The 22,859-nt window shown below is 40.0% G+C and overlaps 1 protein-coding gene across 1 annotated transcript in view; it reads right to left on the bottom strand.

The window, feature by feature from the left end:
• Positions 1-19,280, bottom strand: part of LOC149287934 (dual serine/threonine and tyrosine protein kinase) — a 29,741-nt gene extending 10,461 nt beyond the window's left edge. The window contains exons 1-8 of the mRNA XM_089492335.1: positions 19,082-19,280; positions 9,980-10,368; positions 5,184-5,841; positions 4,783-5,018; positions 3,489-3,572; positions 3,006-3,182; positions 1,231-1,360; positions 792-948 (exon numbers count right to left, since the gene is read on the bottom strand). Coding sequence (XP_089348461.1) covers positions 792-948; positions 1,231-1,360; positions 3,006-3,182; positions 3,489-3,572; positions 4,783-5,018; positions 5,184-5,841; positions 9,980-10,368; positions 19,082-19,280 — 2,030 coding nt within the window. The remainder of the gene's footprint in view (positions 1-791; positions 949-1,230; positions 1,361-3,005; positions 3,183-3,488; positions 3,573-4,782; positions 5,019-5,183; positions 5,842-9,979; positions 10,369-19,081) is intronic.
• Positions 19,281-22,859: the final 3,579 nt, after the last annotated feature.

Below are 22,859 nucleotides of genomic sequence, written 5' to 3'. Positions count from 1 at the left end.
ATGACCATATAATTGATGTTACTGTTTGCTTAACCTGCCCCCAGTTAGGAACATTTGAGCCCAGGTTTGCCACATTGCCTCGCAGATATGCCATTTTTCCCTCCCCAGATGTGCATTATACGCCCCCATATGCCATAGTGCCCTCTGATATGCCTTATACCCCAGATATGCCACTCTGCCCCCCAAGATAACCCCAGATATGCCTTATAAACACCCTATGTCACTGTGCCCCCTGATATGCCCTATAACCCCCAATATGCCCCTCTAGATATGCCTTATAACCAACCCCCCCCGTGCTCCAGATTCCTTGGTGTCCAGTAACGGCAGCCAGTGAACCTCTGCTGCTGGCCAGCAGTTCCACTGGAGCTTCTATGACTGAGCACCGGAAGGTCATGTCACGGAAACCCCGGCGGAAGCAGAGGAGGTCTGCGCGCATCACACAGACACCCGTCGGCTGTCAGAGAAGAGGATCCAGGTCCCCTGCAGCGCTGCGGGGGATCTGGATCTTAGTGTCATTACCTGAACTCTGCTTGAGGTCGATTTATTAGACGAAGGGTATTTATCCCCAGAGCATTTGCTCTGAAAAAACCATCATCTTATATTCAATAAAATTTGATTCAACCAATTGATAATGAAATTCGTTGGCAACAATTTTCATTATCGATTAGTTGTTGCAGCCCTACTTAAGGTTCTTAGGCAAGACATTTGATAGATTTTAAAGACACACTGTATTACTCTTAAACATAACATGCTGGTGTCCTTTTTGAAACCAAAAACAGTTTTCAAGTTACCTCATGTAGTGAAACTCCAGAGCTAGGTCATTCCAATGCTTCTCATCTGGGGGAACAACAGACTTGAGAGCACAAGGGAAGTGCCCACCCCAGCTATCACACAGGTAGACTACACCATACTGTCCTCTTCCAAGTTCTCGGCCAAGCCTGGGTTTTCCTGAAAATTGGCCAGCATTACGAACAAGTCACTGTGAGGCTTCAGGTATGCAGATATCAAAAAAGCCAGCACCAAAATTAATTCCTTATGGAAGCTACTGTAGAAGTACATTAATAACGATTATATTACAGTACACTATAGTCACACAGCACAAGGGTGAACTATTGGTGAACAGTGGGACATCTACCAATGTACTAGAGTGTAAACTCTGAACTTACATTTTATTATTTATAGCTACATCATATTAAAACACTGGACAATGTTCAGTCTCTTACTGCTTACCATGTAACAGAACATCTTGCAGCGACCTGCTCTCCAATGAGAGACGTGCTAGGCGTGGGGCATGATCCTTACGAACCTTTAACCAAAGATCTTCGGTCTTTTCAAGCCTTCCCGAGTGACCAACCTCCAGCTAAACGTAGAAAACCAGACTGAACATGAGAAAAGTTTTTTTTTTGTTTTTTTAAAAAACAGCATCAGATGATTTCATACAATTTTATAAGAAATTGAATGGAGTAGCACTTAAAAAAAGTAATAAACAGGCAAAAAGGATACGCAAAAAAAAGTATCGAGTTGTAACAAGCACAGGTAAACGTACGGTAAAAGATTCAACTATGCCAAACATGTATTTTCCCTTTACATAAGATGCATTTCGTTTGTTTATATGAAAGCACAAGATCAGAAAAATTTGCAGTTTTCCTAATTTTTTCTAACCATTGACAATTTTTGAGGTAGTGATACATAGGTCCAGTTATAATACTCTATTATACTGTACATATAAATGCTGTTTATAATTGTGATCAGTGCGAAAGACAGAAGCTAGATTTCATATCGAGACCAACTGGTATGTTTATTTTATGCATAAAAGCTGTAAGACATTTTATATCAATCTGCTTAGTTTGGGATTCATGTACATTGTGATTTTTAATAAATAAATAGATACATTTGTCATAATTGTGCTCACGACTTCATTTATTGAATGAGAGTTCGAGCCACATGTGTAAAATTGGGATTTGGTAACTTATTGCTTAGTGTGAGAACCTTTTTAAGACATTGCACGGGAGGAAAGGTATGAACCAATTGCGAGATTTATTACCACACCGACACATGATCACATCAACCTTGAGAAAGACTATCAAAAGGTTTGGGATCTCACGGCGGTTTCCGCTCCTCTGCCATATATGCTTTTATTGATTACTAAATTGAAGGTAATTTTTTGTATTTTATCTTTTTATGAATCAGTGTGGGAATAAACCTGAGATACTTTTGATTGGAGATTTTATTATATTAATAATAATTAAAAAAAAAACAAAACAAACAAAAAAAAACCACACACACTCCATGCCTATTTAAGCATATTTTACGTGGACTGAAAAACATGTGCAAATCTGTACATAAATTTAGTTATTTGAGATGAATGTAAAATGTACTGGATGTCAGTAATGACAAAAACTAAAAAGAAAAAAACAAAACAAAACAAAAAAAACGGGACTAGACCGTTCCTTTAAATGAGCTTTTATTGACAAAATCGGGCCTTACCAACATACAAACCCATTATCCTTTTACCAATTGGTTGTTAATTCCACGCAATGTCAGAATAGAAGGAGCATTATGATCCATCAAAAATAAACTATTTTGGTATACCGTAAAAATATTTTCTAATGTTAACATTTAATGTCATGAGAATGCTTAACCAGTAGTGTCTGATGACACAAAATCATCATGGAAATTTTTACTCTGCGTCACAGAAGTGTTCCTAGGCACTGTGCCAGAAATAAGACTAATACACGGACCCAAAGTACCATGGGATAGCATGAATTCCCACAAGAATTCCCTACAGACACTGATAACTAATTAATCATTAATTTGCATTCAACCCATATGCATGCATTTAAATGGCCTTCTCCCCAAAAAAAACTAAAAATATAAAATTGGAGCACTGAGATTCTGTATAGAAGAAACAGGACTTTAGAGTGGGCTGGGGTCAACTCCAAAGCAAACGGGTATGATATTGCACCATGGCTTCATGGAAAAAGTCTGAGAAGGCCTGATCTTACCTGCTTGAGGGAGGAAGCAAAGGCCTCGTGGGAGCTCTTGAGTCGCTTGCAGAACTGGCTACAGATGCTCTTCGCAAGCTTGGATGCGCTCAGGCTTTCTATGGCATCTTGTGCCACCCTTCGCTTCCACTCCGGAGTTATAGCTGGGGGGCTCACCCAGGTGATTCGCTGGATTATCTAAGCCAATGGGAAAAACAATGGGTATTCTGCGAAAACTTGATTTTTGGGTGCAAATATTTTAAAAGATTAGTATATATGTGTGCACAGTTGAGAGCACATACGGTTTTATCTCACTGTACTTATACCAATTGTTCTTCTCTACCACCGAGTATCATGGAAGTCTAACTGTGACAGCAGCTAGCAAGCGGTTTGTTGGCTGGCTAGGAAATGATTCTTGCTTCTTGTTCTATTCAAACTTCTGGTATTTTTATATTGAGCAACTTTGTGTATTGCAGTGATCCAGAACAGTGTAATCATCCTTACCTGTACAATCTGCTCCCAAACCATTCTGGTGACCGTGGATCCTGAATTGAAAGTGACCTCCACGTGATATGCAGCATTTAATATCTATAAAAATACAAATTAAAATATATTTGGTAGATTCTAGATTTTTGTTTTCTCTGCTTATAAGCAAAATGTGACAAAGTTTGAATGAGAATGCCAGCTCTGGAGGAGAATACACTACATGACCAAAAGTATGTGGACACCACTGCTAATAGGGATATAAAAATTAAGCACATAGAAATAACCTCTCTATAGACCTATAGACAAACATGGCACTATCACTAGATGGTTTCCAAAGAACAACAGCTGTACACAAGTCAAAGATCACCATCACTGGACTATGGAGCAGTGGAAATGGTCTGGAGGCATTTTTCAAGGTTTGGGCTAGATGCAGTTAGAGAATGTTAATGATCCAGCATACAAAGACATTTTAGACAAATGTATACTTGACTTTGGGGGACCAGTTTGTAGAATGACCTGTTGATCAACATAACTGTGACCTTGTGCACAAAGCAATGTTTACAAGACATAATTTGGAGAGTTTGGCGTGGAGGAATACAAGTGGTCTGCACAGAGCCCTGACCTTAAATCCAGTGAACTGCTTTGGGAAGAACTGAAACGCCAGACACAATCCAAAATCTCCTGGAAAGCTATTAAAGCTGCAAAGGGGGAGCCCATGGGAGGTCAAACAAAAACAGATACAAGTGTGTTGACATACTTTTCGGCATGTAGTATATACACAATATCCAGATTAATAGTGTTTAGTCTTGCTGCATCTACATGATATGCAGTAGACTCTTAAAAGGAAAAGTAAACAGCCATTTCTATAAAAACGAAATATCAGCATAAGGCCCTATCTGGAGAAAAGTATCAAGTATAAACATACATTAAGTCCTTTTCCCAGAGGAGACCAGCAACTAATAACACTTTGTATCTTTACAAGAAAAATGGTAAGATGAGATGGGCCAAATGGTTATCTGCAAACTGTGGCACTGACATAGTCAGCAACCATTCACTGTTCATTTAAAAATACATTTTTGTTATGAAGTATATGGCCCTCCCCTAAGGCTTCACAGTGCATTCAGTATTCTTAAGTAAGGCTAACCATGCCACTGTGCTGGATTTGTCCAGCATGGTTAGATCCTAAAACATAGCTGCCTAAAAGCTAAATAAGCACTCAAAATTAAATCACACCTTTAATCTACTTGTCTTTTGTGTTCAACTACCCTATACTTAGATATGGTGAATGTATCTTGCGCTGATATTCTCTTACCTGTTTCAAGTGGTTGCTAGTGATATGAGAGGCAGATTCCTGTTGAGACCTTTCCAGACTGCGGAGGCACCTCTCTAGTGTGCCCACAAAACTCTCGCGCAGATAGTCCACTGAACTGATAAGCTTATTCACCACGGCCTGGTTGAGCCGTGAGATAATCAACTCCTTGATCTGCAAAATGCAGGATTTTACTTCCTGCGAGCCAATGGGTTCTCCGTTCTGTGGGATAGCGATATCTGTAATAAGAAGAGGGAGGAAGGTTGGCATTAATGGAGAGGCTTTGGATAGTCAGCCATTTAAAGCAAGGGATCTTAAAATACTAAGCAGAACACTGTATGGATTTTTACACACCAGTAGGAAAGGAACACTTCTATCCTAAATTACAACCTCCACGTACCCACCTTTAAAATCCATGTTCGCTGCATCTTCAAGGAGCTGATCTCTCATGCTGTTGAGTGTTTCAATAATCATGTCCTTTAGTTCTTCCTGCTTACGATCAGAAATCCGCATCAAAGATTCATACAACTCGCTCTCCTTCTGACGGGTATACTCTAGCCTTTTGGGGGTAATTTGCAGATCTCTTCTCATGTCAAAAGCCTGGTTGATAAACAGGTCCAAGCAGCGGCTGTGAACCATATTTAGCACCATCGCTGCATCAACAAGATGCATTTGCAGCACTTGTCGAGAGAAGCTGCACAATTGACGCAGTTTATCAAACTGCTCCACCAGCAAGCTGGGGGCAGGGCTACCTGACCCAGCAGCCCCACAGCTACATAACCCCCTTTTCAGATAACCAAGTTCAGTGAGCTGCTCACAGAGAGCCGAACGTCCTGCATCTGGTCCACTTATTATCTTGCCCTTGGGAGGTGTTGTTCGGAGAAAGAAGAGAGGGAGCTTGTATTTCTCCTTTACGTCAGTCAGCTCTTCCTCATCTTGATTTGTCAGCAAGTCCTCACTCACTGCATACACGACGACCGACTGGACATGGTCAATATAGTCCTCCAAGGTAGAAGTCAGTGTCTGAGAGCCACGGCAAGGAGAAACCACAATATCTACTTCCTGTTTAAATTAAGAGGTTCAAGAATCAAGAAATAGCAAGAGAACAAATGCATGGTTTAAAACTGTAGTACCACAAAAACAGAAAAATACTTGCTCTACTTTTAATATCACATAAAGGAAGGAAAATAAGTGTACTATATTCATACACACACACAGAAACCATCTACTGGACTATTAGGGGTCTAAAATACCAAGGAAAGCAGTTCTGAAGAGCTAAGCAGTTAATGAATATGCCTCCAAAATGCTTTGTTTACAGTAGTGGAAGATGCAAGTTCACAAAAAAAAATAAAAAAAATGGGAGTAATTTGATGGCACAATATAAAAACAATAAATAATATTTGTACAAATACAGATGGGGAAATCAAAATGGGTACTCAAACGAATGGAATCTATGCCCAGTTAGTAACAGGAAATAAACGTTATAATTCAAAATTCCACAATTATATTAATTCTCACACCTCATAAAAGCACTACTTACTATAACACAAAAAAAAAATGGTGGCATGTGGTTTCATTGACAATAAAGGTGTACTGCTTTCAAAATCACAACCTCAGGAACCAGCTCTGGGACAGTACATCCACAGCCAGAGGTATTATATCCAAAGTATTTTGTATTGATAGTCTGCAGATGTCATAAGATCTGTGATCATTCACCTCTGGATGCAAACTCCATTCCACCTGACATACCAGATATCTTATGTACTCCACTTGAAGATTCCAAGAGCCCTAAATGTAAATAGTTGAAAGACTGTAGAGACTTCTGCCCAGGAAAAATGAGAGCTGCTAGCTGTTCCAGAACAGGATTGCTTGACCTCCTTGGAGATCAAAATAAGTCATTCAGATTTTGTTGTGTAAATCAGGATCTTTCTTCTCTAAGAAAACACTAATGCTCTCCAGACTGCTAAGAACTCCTTGTAATTGACATGACATCTTGTTTCCCCAAAGAGACCACACCCTGAATGAAGAGATCCCATGGGAACAAGCTTACATCCATGGCAATTACAAACAGCAGGCAGTCTGCAAGGGCAGAAATTCTAGAGAGATTGGGGTGGTTTTAGTCACAACTGAAGAGAAGCTATTACATGAATGGGAAGGCAAATACTTTAGATTAGTTGGGGAAACTTTCCCAAGCCGTGAGGATATAGGCCTAAAGGCAGCCTTGCCAAAGCCCAAGAAACGGTCATCTTGTATATTGACACGAGTCGCAATAACTTATTTCAACGAACAGGAGGGGTGCCTTAGCAGGCCAATGGCTCCATAGCATCTATGGAGAAACTAGCCAAGGAGGCAACTATTGCAGCAGAAACTTTTTTTTTACAATTCAGCAAAGAACTCACACAGCAAGGAACTGAAGCTAAAACTACCATGGAGCATGAAAATAATATTTTCCTGATTCTACCATGCATGAACAGCATTCACTTGTCATAGAAATGCCCAAACACATGACTAGGCTAATCATCTAGTGACGGCACAAAGTCCTCATTGTGTCCATACATGACAACATAAACACAACTTAATATCAATTTAATTATTCAGCAAAGGGGGAGGGAGGCACCAGAGACCTTCTACTGAGGAGCCCAAGGGCGTATATATACAGACACACACTGAAATCGCCACCAGAAATTAGAGGTTTACTGGCCCTTCTCTGGAGCACAGGGGTTAGTAAAGCCTGGTCAAGGGCTCATAACCTGATCCTGAATTGATAAATTGCAAGAGAATCTGCCCAAAGACTTTGCAGACTACCTTGTGTGATGTTGCCCCCTTGCACAATAGAAAATTACTCTATGAGCGCGCAAGGTGACCTGTCAGCTTTCATATAAACTGCAGATGGCTAGAGTGTCCTTTTAAGTGTACCCAGTGCTATCCCAGAATGAAATAACTATTGTAATAAAATATAAACTTTTTTTTTTTGTTACTTTAAGCAGTAAAAGGGGTCAGTTGATGGCTACAAATCTAGTTTCCAGTTCAACATAGCATGCAGTTCACAGAAGCAAAAGAAAAAATATATATATACTGATACTGTTGATTGCACCATTGCAAAACTTCCAAAAAGGAAGCTAGTGCCTTCTGCACAGAAGGGGGTGGGGGTCTGCATCCGAATGAGCAATGGGAGAGATGAGTCAGATGCAGGACCGTTAAAATGAGGAGGAAGCCAGGGCAGATCAACACGACTATCAAAACGGCAAGATGAACAGTGCCAGCAATACACAAAATAGTGTGTAAATGTATGCAATATAAGCAACATCTACACACTGTCTATTTGTGCGCATACATATACTAATAAAATATACACTAGCTTTACACTAAGAAGCCGGTTTTAATAAAAGGGAACATTTAATAAGGAATTACCTTTTGTCAAAAGAAAATCGGCAAAAGGGAAATTCCAAAGTAGTGGTGCAACAAATCTCTAACTACTAATTCCTGATGCATAGCTTTTAAACAGAGAACCAAGTTGAAGCCTTTGGGACTGAGGTGTTTAAATAATTAAGTTCAGATCACTTACAGTTGTGCTTAAGAGTTTGCATAACATTGGTGAATCTGTAATAGATGTACCATTCCTTTTATTTTGTATGGGATTCATACTCCGCTGTACAATCAAAACGAAGCATGGCAACGAAAAAAAAAATGAAATAACCCCCGTTCAAAAGTCTGCATACCCTTAGTTCTTAATACTGTTATCGCCTCCTTTAGCATCAATGACAGTGTGCAGTCTTTTGTAAGATTGTTGTCTATGGGGGCCCAGATTCTTGCAGGTAATATAGTTGCCCATTCATCATGGTAAAATGCCTTCAGGTCATGCCAAGACTTTGGTCGTCTTTAATGAACCGCATGTTTGAGATCTTCCCAGAGATCAAGGTCAGGAGACCGATGGTCACTCCTGGAGGGCCAACTTGGCCTTGTGCTTAGGGTCACCGTCGTGCTGGAAATCCAGTCGCATCCCATGTGTAGCTTTCGTGAGGAAGAATGCTAATTGTATTTTCTGATAACAAGCGATTGGACAGTACTGTCTGGCATTTGCAAGGTTTTGGATATCGTTTTATATCCTTTTCCATGTTTATACTGTTCCATTACCTTGTTATGCAGGTCTTTTGACGTGGGAGCCAACAAACTCATTGACTATTTATACAGAGACACTAACTGCAATTTAAAAAGCCACAGGTGTGGGAAATTAACCTTTGAATGCCATGTTTTAACCTGTGCGTGTCACCGTGTGTGTCTATAACAAGGCCAAACATTCAAGGGTATGTAAACTTTTGATCAGGGCCATTTCGGTGATATCTGTTATGATTTGAAAATGAGCCAAACAACCGATTATAAATGGATTCATATGATCACTAGCTTTAAATAAAAAATAAAAATAAAAAGACAGTTTGTTTGCATGGCCCATCATATCAAAATCAATGCTAACATTTTATAATTTCTGAAAGGGTATGCAAACTTTTGAGCATAACTAAATACACTTTCTCTTTAACCCCTTAATGCCAAATTGCCGGTTCTGGCACGTCAGGCACCAACATCCGGTTAGTGACAATTGACGTGCCAGGACCGCCATGGCTTTAAAAGGGTGCAGAAAGGGAACAACGTTCGCTTACTGCACCCAAACGGTGTTGCTGTAAAATCAGCAGCACAGAGATTGGCATCAGGGACCATGTCTGGCCCCTCCCCAGGCACCAACGTCTGCCATTCACTGTATGGCGGCGGACGCCCATTTTTAAAAGAGTTTAGCAGGTTTTTTTCATTAGCTTTTATAGACGAGTAAAAGATTTTTCAAGTAAAAGCCAGAAAAAGCCTTTTCTCAATTTGTCACCATATTTTATACTTTTTTTTATGGTAAATGATATAATACAATCAATGACATCTAAAGAAAGCCCTTCTGGTCCTGAAAGAAAAAAAAAAAAAAAAACAACTAAAATTTGTGTGGGTTCAGTAAACAGGAAAGAAGAAAATTACAGCTACACACGAGCACTGCAGACATGTTAACAGCCTTTGTCATGAAGGGTACAAAAAATAAAATCAGCCTATGTCACGAAGGGGTTAAATTGACTCTAAACTAGGTAACTACTAGGCAAATCCAGTGACAGTGGAAGAGCACATCCACTGCACGTGATAACAGTCTGCTAAAAGTAGGGTGGAGTACCTGTAACAGTTGATGAGGCAGAGTAACCTCCAGCTCTGCCAGTCTGTGTGCAGGGTCTTCTTCATCCTCCGGTACCTCTAGGTCCTCCTCTGGGATAGTATCCCATTTACCCTGGTGTGCCACCAGCTGGTGGACCAGTTCATATTGCTCTGGCAGTGCCAAGCTCACCAGTGTCTGCTTTCCATGTCGAAAACGGATTCGCCTCCTCTTACACGTTTCTGGATCACACTGGACACTAGTTGGTAGCAGCTGATCACCCAATAGCGTGTTCACCACACGGCCACGGGCACTACAGTTTTGCCCCAGAACAAAGATACACGGACGACAGCGGACAGTCAACTTTAAGTATTCTTCCTCTTGTCTGGGAAATGAAATGCATTGTAGCTGGCCTGGAACAGACATAAAAACATGTTTAATAAAAAGTAAAAGAAAGCAAGTGAAAAGTAGAGGGGGAAAAAAAAATAAAAAATAAATTGGTCTAATGACAAAGCTTACACTATAATCAAAAAGTGCACTAATATATATATATATCTCGTCTGTTTAATGTGGGTTTTTGTTCTGTACAAAGATCAATGCGTGTCATAAAAAAGATCAATTCTGGTGCAAACCATGAAAAGAAAAAAAAAAAAAAATAATGCAAACGCAAGTATGTTTTTTCGCTAACTTTAAATACTAAACACTCTCCACCAGAACTGTGCTTTGCATCCCAAAGCTTATTTTCATTATACTCAGATTTTACATGCAAACACATTTAATTTTGCTGCTGCATTTGATCAGAATTGTATAGCCTTATAATTATTGTTTTAGCATCACTTTTGTGATCACTTGTTTTAGCTGGAGGTTTGCCCTCAAGTAAGATCCAGAAAAAAAATAGTACAAATTTAAATTTGAGGCCCCAAAAATCAGTTGAAAGTATGAAGTGAACCTCTATCAAGACAGTATTAAATACCATATTAAATAACCATCGTCTTATATTAGAGGCCTAACTACAAGACTAAGATCCAGATCCTCCTCTCCAGCAGCCGGCACTTCCTCTGGAGCGTCTATGACGGAGCTCCAACATCACATGACCTCCCGGTGCTCATTCATAGACGCCCCGGTGGAAGCGCCGCCAGCAGCAGTGGAGGTTGCAGACCTCCACCAGCTGCCCCACTAGACACCAAGGAATCTGAAGCACAGGGGACAAGTCTAGGGAAGCACTGGTAAGTCGGGGGAGTGTAAGAGTGGCATATGGGGGGTATATAACGGCTTTCTGGAGGCAGAGTGACATATAGGGGGTATAAGGCATATCTGGGAGGCAGCGTGGCATATAAGGGGTATAAGGCATACCCGGGGGCAGTGTGGCAAATAGGGGGGGTCAAGAAGCATATCTGGGGCAGAGTGGCATATAGGGGTTAAAAGGCATTTCTGGGGTGCAGAGTGGCATTTAAGGGGGTATAATGCATATCTGGGGGGCAGATGTGAATAACTAGGGTCAGGTTGGCAAATAAAAACAAAAAAGCATTCTCAATTTTATTTTGTTTATTAAATATGAAAAAAATGAATGAATATTTACTAGTAAAACCTTTCTTATAGGGTAGTCTTGTATGAAGGCTTTTTTCCTAAATTAATATTCAAATTTTCTAAACACAAGACATGTCTCTATTTCAAAAAATCTATGTGGTGCTTCTAGGATCATTCTACTGCAACATCATCAAATTACCTCCTAACAGAAAAAGGATACAAAGTATAGTAAACAAAACAGGGCCATATGACGAAACAGAAAACCAGAACATAAAGGACAAGCAGAAGAAAATACAATCTTTGTTGACCTCATGCAAAGGAATTAAACCAAAATGCACTATTCCACAGGCTACATGTGACTGTAACTCATTGCCCTACGGACATCACAATGCCTACATATCATATGGAGAGGCACTCTAGTCTGCAAATGCTGCCTGAAATAGCCTCACTTTGATCAAAGCCTACAGACATAGATAAAAGAAGAATAAGTTGAAGAATAAATTTATACTTCTTTGGTGTACAATCGCCTGTGGCAGAGATTACCACAGATCGAAGAGACGAGAAAGAACACTGCGCAATGTCTCCGATATAATTATTTGTTAGTCCAAAGGACTTACAGGAAACATCACCAAGGTGAAAGAGGCATGCAAGGCATCAACACACACCTGATAGATTCTTCATCCAATACCAAATTAAGACCCAACTGTGATACTACTATCTTACCCCATCAGCTCACCACACTTTCAACAAGGAACTATGAAATAGCCATTTCTTATTTGTCACCGATTTGTTAAATTTAGCACGCCAAAAGTTACACAACTTAAGCTATGCTAACAAACTGACTGGATTGTGTGAATTGTCTTCAATACATTGATAATGTAAACCATAAAAAATAATTCAAGCAGTGGGCTAATGGAATTGCCGAAAAAAATGTAGATCATAACCAATGGGAAAAAACACGGTAACCAATGCATAATCGTTCGTAGGGCCATAGCTAAATATTTTTGATCTATTGGGTTACTTGATACACACACACACACACAAACATAGGTATAAAAACACATTTTATGTTCAAGATGGTGGTTTGGAAGTCTATATTAAAAATGCGTACATAAAGCAGCCCTGCTTAAACTCAAAATTCAAGCCACATTGTTAAATTAGCGAGTATGAGTGTGGGTAGTATTTGTTTTATATAGAGTATTCCATAGCACTGTACAATGGCAGACAGAACAGGTAAGGAACAGGTAAGGAGGGCCTTGCTCAAACAAGCTTACAAGTAAAATATCACTATAAAACTTCATACTGACAGAGGTCATTTTTTATTTATTTATTTTGTTTAGTTACTCTGATACTTAGACTCTTAGAACCTAGAATCTTATGCTTCTCCAAGCTGGCGTACTTCCACATCCACTTACAGAATTTAACACCAAGTTTCAAAGTTGCACAAGGAGGTGAGAAAAGTACTTGTAATTACTAACCCTCTGCCAACGGAGGCAAAATCAGTCACTCTCTCTAAGGGTCAATGGGGCAGCAAGAATTTTCCAAAAATGTATTTGCACTGTACCGTACCCAATACAAAAAAATATATCCAAACACACACAAAAAGCCTTTTTTACTATGGCAACAAACCATCCATCCCAGCTTGTCACATGACAGATGAGCCTAAAATATTATGTGGCAAAATTGCACATTAACCCCTTAAGGACCGAGCCGTTCCTAATTTCTATACCCTTCGTGACCGAGGCTGTTTTAACCTTTTTATTATAAAATGTGGAAAAACAAACCTTTTCTGACACTTGTTACCTACAAAATACATGCAGTATATAAAATACTGCTAAATAGATTCTAATTCTTGCCTTGGTTTATAAATACACAATGTTTTATGTTATTTTGTAGGTTCTAGGGCAATTAGTAGCATTTTGCTAGTTGAAAACCATTTGTTTTCAAATCTGGCCATTTGGCTCTTTGCCCTATTGGGGACTTATGAAAAATGTATGATTTGATGGGGGTAAATTAAATTGCCATGCTTCAGAACTAGATACCACAGGATATTTAAAATGGTGTTACTTCAACACTTTCCATGCAAGAATTTTTGAGAAGACACAGTTTCAATTTTAAGGCTTGCACAATTTTTTTTGTTAATGTTTTATTGTTAAAACATTTACTGGATGGTGTCATCATGTGGGTTTTTTATTTTTAAATTGTATTACAGATCTGCCTGGTTGGCTGCGGTACGTGAACAGACCCTTTTTACTGGGCACCTCAAATAGGACGGACTATGAGACTAAGATCCAGATCCCCCGCAGCGCTGCAGGGGACCTGGATCTTCCTGACTACACCCCCCCCCCCCCAAATTACCGGTGCTTCTGATTCCCAGGTGTGTAGCCGGGACAGCGTGTAGACGTCCCCGGCTGTCAGTGAGGAGAGGTCTGCGCGATGGACGCAGATGAGACAACCCCCGCTGCTAACCGCACCTCCTTCCGGCTGCAGCGGAAGCTGCCCGGACAACACACTGGGGAATCAGAAGCACTGGTAAGTTTGGGGAGTGGGGGGTGTTAAATGGGGGGCATAAGGCATTTCTGTAGGCAGAGTGCTCTATGAAATGCCTTTTAACCCACTTAATGCCACTCTGCCTCCAGAAATGCCTTTTAACCCTCTATACACCACTCTGCCTCCTGAAATGGCAAGCCTGGGGGCAGATGTGCATAACTGGGGGGCAGGTTGGAAAATAAAAGGAAATAAAAACAAAATATTTTTCTCAATCATAGCTTTTGTTTAAAAAAAAACTCTTTACATAGGTTACATGAATTAACATTTACTGGTAAAACTTTTTTTCCTATAGGGTCGTCTTATATTCAGGCTTTTTTCCTAAATTAATATTCAGATTTTGGGGGGGTCGTCTTATAATCGAGCAAATACGGTACATAGGACCACTTTTTGTGGGTTGCTGTATGCAGAATGCCTCAATATCGTTGATCGCTTTCTAAGCGCATTTAACCCTATAACAGGCACATCACTCGCTCCTAACTACGTTTTTTCGGTGACATGCCTGGCGTGTCATTGGTTGTTAAATATTTTTTTTTTTCTGGGAAGGCTTTGAGTACAACAACAGTGCTATTTCTAATACTGCATTTAGTTACAAAGGGTACATGAAACAGCACACGGGACAGACCCACTTAATAAATGCATTGTAAAGTACACTTCAAAAACAGAGGGGAGAGAGAAAAAAAAAAAAGTAGAAGTTACAGCCCTGCATCAGCTCTTCTCCCCGTGTTTGGCAATCCTTGCTATTGATTAGTGGTAGGAACCGGTTACCCTTGAAATCAATAAGTGTACTTACCACGCATGCATCTCCTGCATACCTGGGGTTGTGCAAAGAGGGAAATGCATTTGGGTGATTCTGCAAGGACACCATGAAAAATTAAATTGACCTTGGCTATAATGTGCAGAGAATTGCGTATGATAGCTGGAGTGTCCCCTTAACTGGTTAAGTCACAAAATACATGCATTTTCAGCTACAAGTAAGTAAGCTTTTTCAAAATAGACATTTTACAAGGTCAGCTGTGTGTGTGTGTGTGTGTATATATATATATATATATATATATACACATACACACATACTTATAATGTCATATGTGTAGACAGATATGTGTACAGTACTGAAGCCCAGCCACGGCAAAACCAAATGCCTCTGGAATGGTCATGCCTACCCCACCAAAAGATGATGCTCTCTCTCTAATTGTGGATCCTCTAAAGTTATATATTTTAAAGAGCTATTTGATGGTGGACCAGGCAAAAACACTATGACATGGAATCTGACATTTAGCTACAAGCAAGTTTTGGCTTTAGCCTATGTCAAACTTACCAACTGCTCCCAAGATAAATTGGGATAACCCTGGTTGCCCATTGGCATTTATCCTCTAATATCCACAGGATAACCACCATGAGTATACATACAAGCATGTGTGGACACCTGAGCTATTGTTGGAATTGCCATACAACTCCCATGGAAAGTCCCACAGACTTTATGCATTAAATACAGTGTCGTAAACAGTAATGTAGTTTGGCACTGAAGAAAAAAAACACATTTCATCTTGTTGAAATAAACTTCATGGACACTTGGAGACTGCTGTTGTAAGATTCATGATATTTTACCTGATATTTTAGGTGACTGCCACTGCTCAAACACCACAGTATGTGTAAACATATCTTTGTGTGTATTAACATATCTTCAATGCCACATACTGCAGTACTTGCCACAGGTGTGTGTGGTGTGCGTGCGTGCGTGCGTGCAAAACACACTTCTGTTTGAACAGGGGTAAACCAAGCACACCTCGGGCCTTATTCTCATAATTCTGCAAACCACGCATCCTGGAAAAACAATATCATCGCATCCTCTGGGACACGACGCCTGCTAAAGTCAAATATTTACGACTAAGACTGTTTAGTGCAAAATATCTCAATGTGTTTTCTTGGCATTTTTTTTTGCCCTTCTATTTACTCCTTCGTGTTCTTAATCCAAACATCAGCTTTGGTGCAAACAGATTGTATTTGCTTTCTTTCTACGTTGCCTTTAATATAAGATTTTTCCTCTGAAATAAAAGTAGTGAGTTTATTGTCCTCGACACCCCCTCTCTAAAGAAAAATGTACGCTAAAGTGCTCATATGAGTACTTTCATACGCATTCTTCCAAAAGCAGAAAAAAATTATTGCCAATGTTTTTACCACATGCACAGGGGGCTGACAGAAGGAAAGCGCATGTTGTGTCCTGCATGGCAACTAGCTGGGGGTAGGGGTAGGCACAAGTGCATCTGCGGGGCATTCTGCAGAAATCTCCGATGCATTTGCAAAAGGGACCCCAGTTTAAAGGGGCTAATTAGCTTTAATATTCATTAAAGTGCATGTAAGAAAAATGAAAACTCCAGATGTAGCCGAAGCAGCCTACATTCAGGGAAAAGTGAACTTGATGCTACATGATATTAATATTCTACTGGTTTTAATATTCTACCTCTGTCTATTTCAACCAAATTCCCTGGCTTCCGTTAATGTGTGCCAAGTATAAGTCTAGTTACATTAACAACTTGTTTTCACTATCATTAACTAAGCGGAAGCCTCGACGTTTAAAAAAGTAATGGGTAAAAGTCACCAGCAAGGTTATCCCAAAGAAACTTTGGACAGGAAGGCCAAGCTAAAAATCCGTGGTCTTTCACCGACGTTATTGGAAACAATAAAAATATTGTAATTATTTAACAAGCCTATAAAATAATAAAAATTTTCACTCATCAGTGCTGGTACTGCGCATGCCCGTATGGCACTCAAAAGGTTAAAAAGGAATAATTACACTTGTTTTCTTCCTGGCTGAACAACCAGGATAGTTTCTTCTTATTTTAAATGGGAACCGGTCTCCCTAAAACACAGAACAAGGTCATTCCAAGGATATTCTAACAAGCAAGCCCTTTACAAGCTTCATTTATAGAGGGTCCTCAATTTCTAGTAGATAAACCTTAATATCTGAAGAAAAAAAAAACAAAAAACACAGCATCTATCAAAAACAGATAACACACCATTACAGAACTCAAGATCCTTACTTGTACAAGTTACCATGCCATACAGTTAGAATTCACCAAGCCGTTAATAGTAGAAGACAATATTTTGTGTCACCTACTTAGTTATGTACTCTATAGCGCTCGTCACAAGAGCTGCTACCAGCAAACTGGCTAAGAGGGTACAATCCTAGTTAAACTGGTGAGGTTTACTCAAATATTTAACCAGTAAAACAGTAATCCACAAGATTATGCAGAATGCATTTCCAAGAGGGGACAGCTCAGCTGCCAAAACATTAATATGCATATGATGGCTGGAGTGCCGCTTTAAAAAAACAAAAAAAACTTTCATAACTAAATGGAGCATTAGAAACACAATTCCGAAACCATTGAATTAGGTACAATTTGCCTAATTCATAATCTTTGTGGGGAACACTTATTTGTCGTGGACCACAGAAGAAGGAGAAATAATAAACTGACCAACCTGGTATGTGTACAGATTTTTAGCACTATACACTTTAATAAAAGCAAGATACAATAAGTGCGAGAGTCTGGAAAAATGTTCTTTGGAGTACAATAGACATGACTACAATAAGAAAGGAGGTTCTTGCAATGTAGACCATATAATCTCAGTAAATTTGGGAGATTTTTGCTTAACATACCAGGTGGAAGAGCAGCTTTAAAATCTTTATTTTGCTATGCTAACTTGAGTGGGGCACATTATTAATCATTCCATTCATAAGAACTATTCTAAATTGTCAAGAGAAGCCACAACAAGATCGTGAAGTCTACAGGGGCTGCACGTCTATAATGGAAAATTACATGGAAACGGCATTTCTAGAAAAGGGGACAAAAAAAAAAAAAATATGGATAGACACATTATAAGCAGGAAAAAAAGCAAGAACACAATATATTGCTTTAACATCACCAATTATTTGGCAGGGGGATCTGGACTACAACCTTATATATATCCAGAAGACGTGAATAAATAAATGCTGACCGATTAAACAAAAATAAATACAATGCGACAGAATTCCCAGAATGGATTTGTGGGGTTTTCTTTAGATATTCCTAAATGCCCATTAAATGCGTATTCTGTACTACTTGATCTCCAACACACATGTGATTTTTATTAGCCAACTGTTAGCTGATGCTTGTCGGTACACTTAAGGGCTCTCAACATGTATAACTCGGAGGAAAACAGTAAGGGGGGAGGTGATAGAAACATTAAAACACGTAAAGGGATTTAAAATGTTACAATAAAAGTTTGTCATCTATAACTGGAGGACAAGCGGTTCAGACGTAACAAAGTTCTACTTTACAAAGTGGTGGATGAGTGGAACAGCCTCCCAGCTAAAGTGGTACAGGCGAGGGAATTTAAACACGCATGGGATAGGATAAACCTGAATCTAAAAGGAGTCTAAATCTAAAAGGCTGATTAAGTCTTTACTGGAGGGAAAACAGGAAGACTAGATGGACCCAACTGTACTTATCTGCTGTCAAATTCTGCGTTTACACTTGATTATCGCAAATATTTTTACCAACATTATATAACATGTTACTTTTGTTTTTAAGTTTACAGGAGAGTTCAGAGTTATTGGGTAAAATAATGATAAAATAAAGCCCTGCCAGCATGTTTAAAGATAAAATGCAACTCCCATTAAGCACAGCTTTAGACAAGATTGAAATGAAACACTCTAGACCTTAGCTGCTGGGCTGAATATTATCCATCTATTATCCCTGATGTACAATCAGACATAACCAGCGTTTCCAGCTAAAAGAGCCCCGAACTAGCATGTAAAACTCCATATGCCGAGTGGCTGAGGGCCATAGGAGTTGCCCTCCGTGTGACCGCAAACGATCTCTCTTTTTCCATGCATCACAGCCATTGCTAAATAGTCGCACCCAGCTCACTTTTCCACCTTGCATATAAAGCCCAAGTTGTTGCCTCTCTTCCTGCATCCCCCTTGACAGCTAGACCCCACGTTAGACTCCGCCATTCACAGGCAGCCAATCACCGCTGTATTGTGCATCCATTCCCTCCGCAGAGTCTCACCTAAGTCGGCCGCTCTGATGTCCGAATCCGATCCGCCGCTGTAAGTATGCTTAATGTCCCGAAAAAAACGCTTCGTCTCCCTCAGATTTTGATGCAGCCTCCCCAGATGCTTGTTGTAGTAGACAAAAACGCGGCCTAACTCCCGGTAAAAGGGCCCGGAACTCCCCGAGGAGCCAGTCCGGCGATCCCCCTCCTCCATCCCAAGCTTTCCACTATAATGTCACCACACGAAGCCCCTGTCTGGAACACACTCACAAAAACAAACAAACCGCACTGCGCATGGGATGGAACCTTTATGATCAGCGCCTGGGGGAGAGGCGGACAACAAACTGCGCCAAAACTACGCGTCTAGCCTCCTACTTGGGATGCCGGGACATGTAGTTTTCCGACGACGTTCCGTCACACAGAACGTTTTATTGGCGTCCACCAAAGCATGAGCACTTCCTCAGAAATACTGTCGCCGATACAGTAATGCGCCGCCATGTTATTGGTGGTGATGAGAGCATACGAATCATTAAACCGGAAACTTTCAGGATGACTCGCAGTTTTTTACAATATTAACCCCTTATAAATCTCGCAAAGTCTTAAGGAAATATTTTTCGTTATATGTCTTCTAACTATAATTAGAATATACCTCTACTCTATTTCACAGCCAACCGTATATGTCAGTTTAGGAGGCAAGCTGGCCTCCACAAGTGCCACAAAGCATAATGTTATACCATGTTTAAAGAGAAGTGCCTTTATCCTTTATGGAGCGCAAGAGTTTTCTGTGAGAACATTTTCTAAATGGAAATATTTATATAATTCTTTGATACCCAGGCCATAAATGTCTTATAATCTGGCCAGAAGAAACCTTGTAGCATCTTCTAAATATGTGAAATGTTGTCAAATGAACAGTGTCACAAAACCAATATTATTATCCATATAATTCATATAATATTATATATAATATGCAATTATGTTGATACAGTTTATTTACTAGGATATTTTTATGTATGCATTTATTTATATTTATGCACATTTTCTATCCAGTGGCGTCACTACGGTTGGTGTCACCCCCATCTTAGTAATGTGTTTTTTAGTAGTGTTACTCGTAAAATCATAACTCCCATAAAACAAGAAATGCAATGGCAATTGTTATATAAATTATGTTTATTTGAACGTTAAAACTTTACTGAAATAATGCAAATATGAAAATATCATAATAATAAACATAGAGAAGCCTGTGATTGGACCTCACGCAGCATCCTGGTTACTTCAATAAGGCAGTGCAGGCAGCTTTGCCCAGCGCTGGAATCAAGGTAAGTAAAAGTTTTCTTTTTTAGGTTCTATAGCGGTTTGAGAAGGGACACCTTCACCACAATGCTACGTAGGCTATTTTACAAGAGGATACAGTGCAGAGGTTACGCACGTCGCGTAAAATGCGCAGCGTCGACATGCGTGGTGCCGTAATTCCTCCTCTGCCGTCCAGTGATGATTTGCCAGTGCCAGGTTTGCCTCCTCCGCTCCGGTTGCACCGCCGTGGCCACGCTATGGTAGGGTGATCCCAGGCGGATTACACTGTCATAGAGTTCTCTGCCTGGTGTGGTGTCACCCCGCACCCGGGTTGTGACGCCACTGTTTCTATCCCCCTCCTCAGCACAACAGTACAAGACTGTCACTTCACTTGGTGGCTTTAGGTAGCTGAACCTGAATAAGGTTATCCTGGGGCATTGCTAGGGACATAACAAAGGGCAGACGCAAGGGATTTTAAATGTTATAAAGAAAAAATGGAGAATCAGACCGCACTGCCAACTGAGAATATCAACAGATCACAGAATACAAAATCTACCACTTAGATCTCTGCACAGTGAACAACAGACTATAAAGGGAAACGTGTTATAAGGATTACGAAAATGCAGCATCAGGAGTTATAAACTCTCAAGGGTGGTGGTTGATAACCTGCCTCTGGCCACCAGCCTGTTTGTGCCATTTTTGCTCCAGCTTGTCAGTGCCCCCAAACAGCTTATCTGTGTCATCTTTGCCCCAAACAGCTAGTCTGTGCCATCATTGCCCTCAAACTGCTCGTAAGTGCCATTATTGCCCCCAAACAACTTGGGCTTCATTGACTTGCAAGGTTGAATGCAGTACCTGTATTTAACCTAGGAGCCAGAGTTCTCAGGAGGGTCTGGAGAGACTCTCTTGGAAACTTGGAAAACCTCACGCAGGGGCACTTGTGACTGCTCTCCCGAGTGCCATTGGTCATTAAAGTGTTAAAGAATACACAGCCAACCTGTGCATTAAAGTGCATATGATGGTAGGCTTGTTCCTTTAATTGTTTGAAATTATGTGGTGCAGCACAATGTACTGGTACAGTCAAATTGCATGCTTTTACATGTGATCAGATAGACACCTTTGCCTTTTAAGTTACAAATTCCATTAGTGGTAGTCTATAGAACTGACAATTGTATAAGTTGAAGAAGTAGTGCATTGCCCATGTGAAGAGGCCGGATTGTAGACAGCGATTAACTGTATAATTTATAAAATCTTCACTTTTCTCTATCTAATTTGCCTAGGTGGTTTCATTTGTGTGTCTGTATGTGTATGTATAGTCCATAGCTGTATGTATTATAGTGATGGGAAGTTCGGATCATTAAAGTGAATCGGATCATTTCGATTAGTTCACTGAAATGATCCGATTCATGATCCGAATCTTCGGATCACTCAGTGTGACTCACAGGAGTTACTGTTTTCCAGTAACTCCGTGCAGGCACACTAACGATTGGCCCCGCCCCTTTCATTATGAATCCTCCCCCCTGCCTCCAGTGATGTCAATGAAGGCAGAGAGTCGTTCAAAGATTCGGATCTTACAGGGATCCGAATCTTACAGTGATCCGGATCATTGTAAGATCCGGATCTTTGAACGACTCTCTGCCTTCATTGGGATTCGAATCAGTCAGATAATATTACCATACTGTTATAAATAATACATTAATAATCACTGCCCCCAGGATTTACATTCCCCTTTACCTGCAACTGCACCTTAAGCTAACTTTATTAAATTAATTAAATTAACCCTCACCATTAAATTAACCCTAAACACCCCATCAACCATGACTGCCCCTAAAATTAACCCTTAACACCCGATCAACCATGACTGCCCCTAAAATTAACCCTTAACACCGATCAACCATGACTGCCCCTAAAATTAACCCTTAACACCCCATTAAGCATAACTGCCCCCAAATTAACCCTAAACACCCCATTAAGCATTACTGCCCCCAAATTAACCCCAAACACCCCATTAAGCATAACTGCCCCTAAATTAACACTAAAGACCCCATTAAGCATAACTGCCCCTAAATTAACCCGAAACACCCCATTAAGCATAACTGCCCCCAAATTAACCCTAAACACTTCATTAAGCATAACTGCCCCTAAATTAACACTAAAGACCCCATTAAGCATAACTGCCCCTAAATTAACCCTAAACGCCCCATTAAGCATAACTGCCCCTAAATTAACACTAAAGACCCCATCAACCATACCAATTTATTAGGTAATTTATCTGGAGTACATGCAATTAATTTAGGGGCAGTTATGGTTAATGGAGTATTTAGGGTTAATTTCAGGGGGCCGTTATGGTTAATGGGGTCTTTAGGGTTAATTTCAGGGGCTGTTATGGTTAATGGGATCTTTACGGTTAATTTCAGGGGCAGTTATGGTTGATGGGGTATAAGGGTTAATTTTATGCTGATGACTGAGGGTTAATTTAATTAATTTAAAGTTAACTGTAGGT

Source organism: Sceloporus occidentalis, unplaced genomic scaffold (assembly GCF_023333645.1).
Source record: "Sceloporus occidentalis isolate IW3139 unplaced genomic scaffold, rSceOcc1.0.p SCAF_55, whole genome shotgun sequence".
Taxonomy (NCBI): Eukaryota; Metazoa; Chordata; class Lepidosauria; order Squamata; family Phrynosomatidae; genus Sceloporus; species Sceloporus occidentalis.
This window is presented reverse-complemented; position numbering and strand designations above follow the sequence as displayed.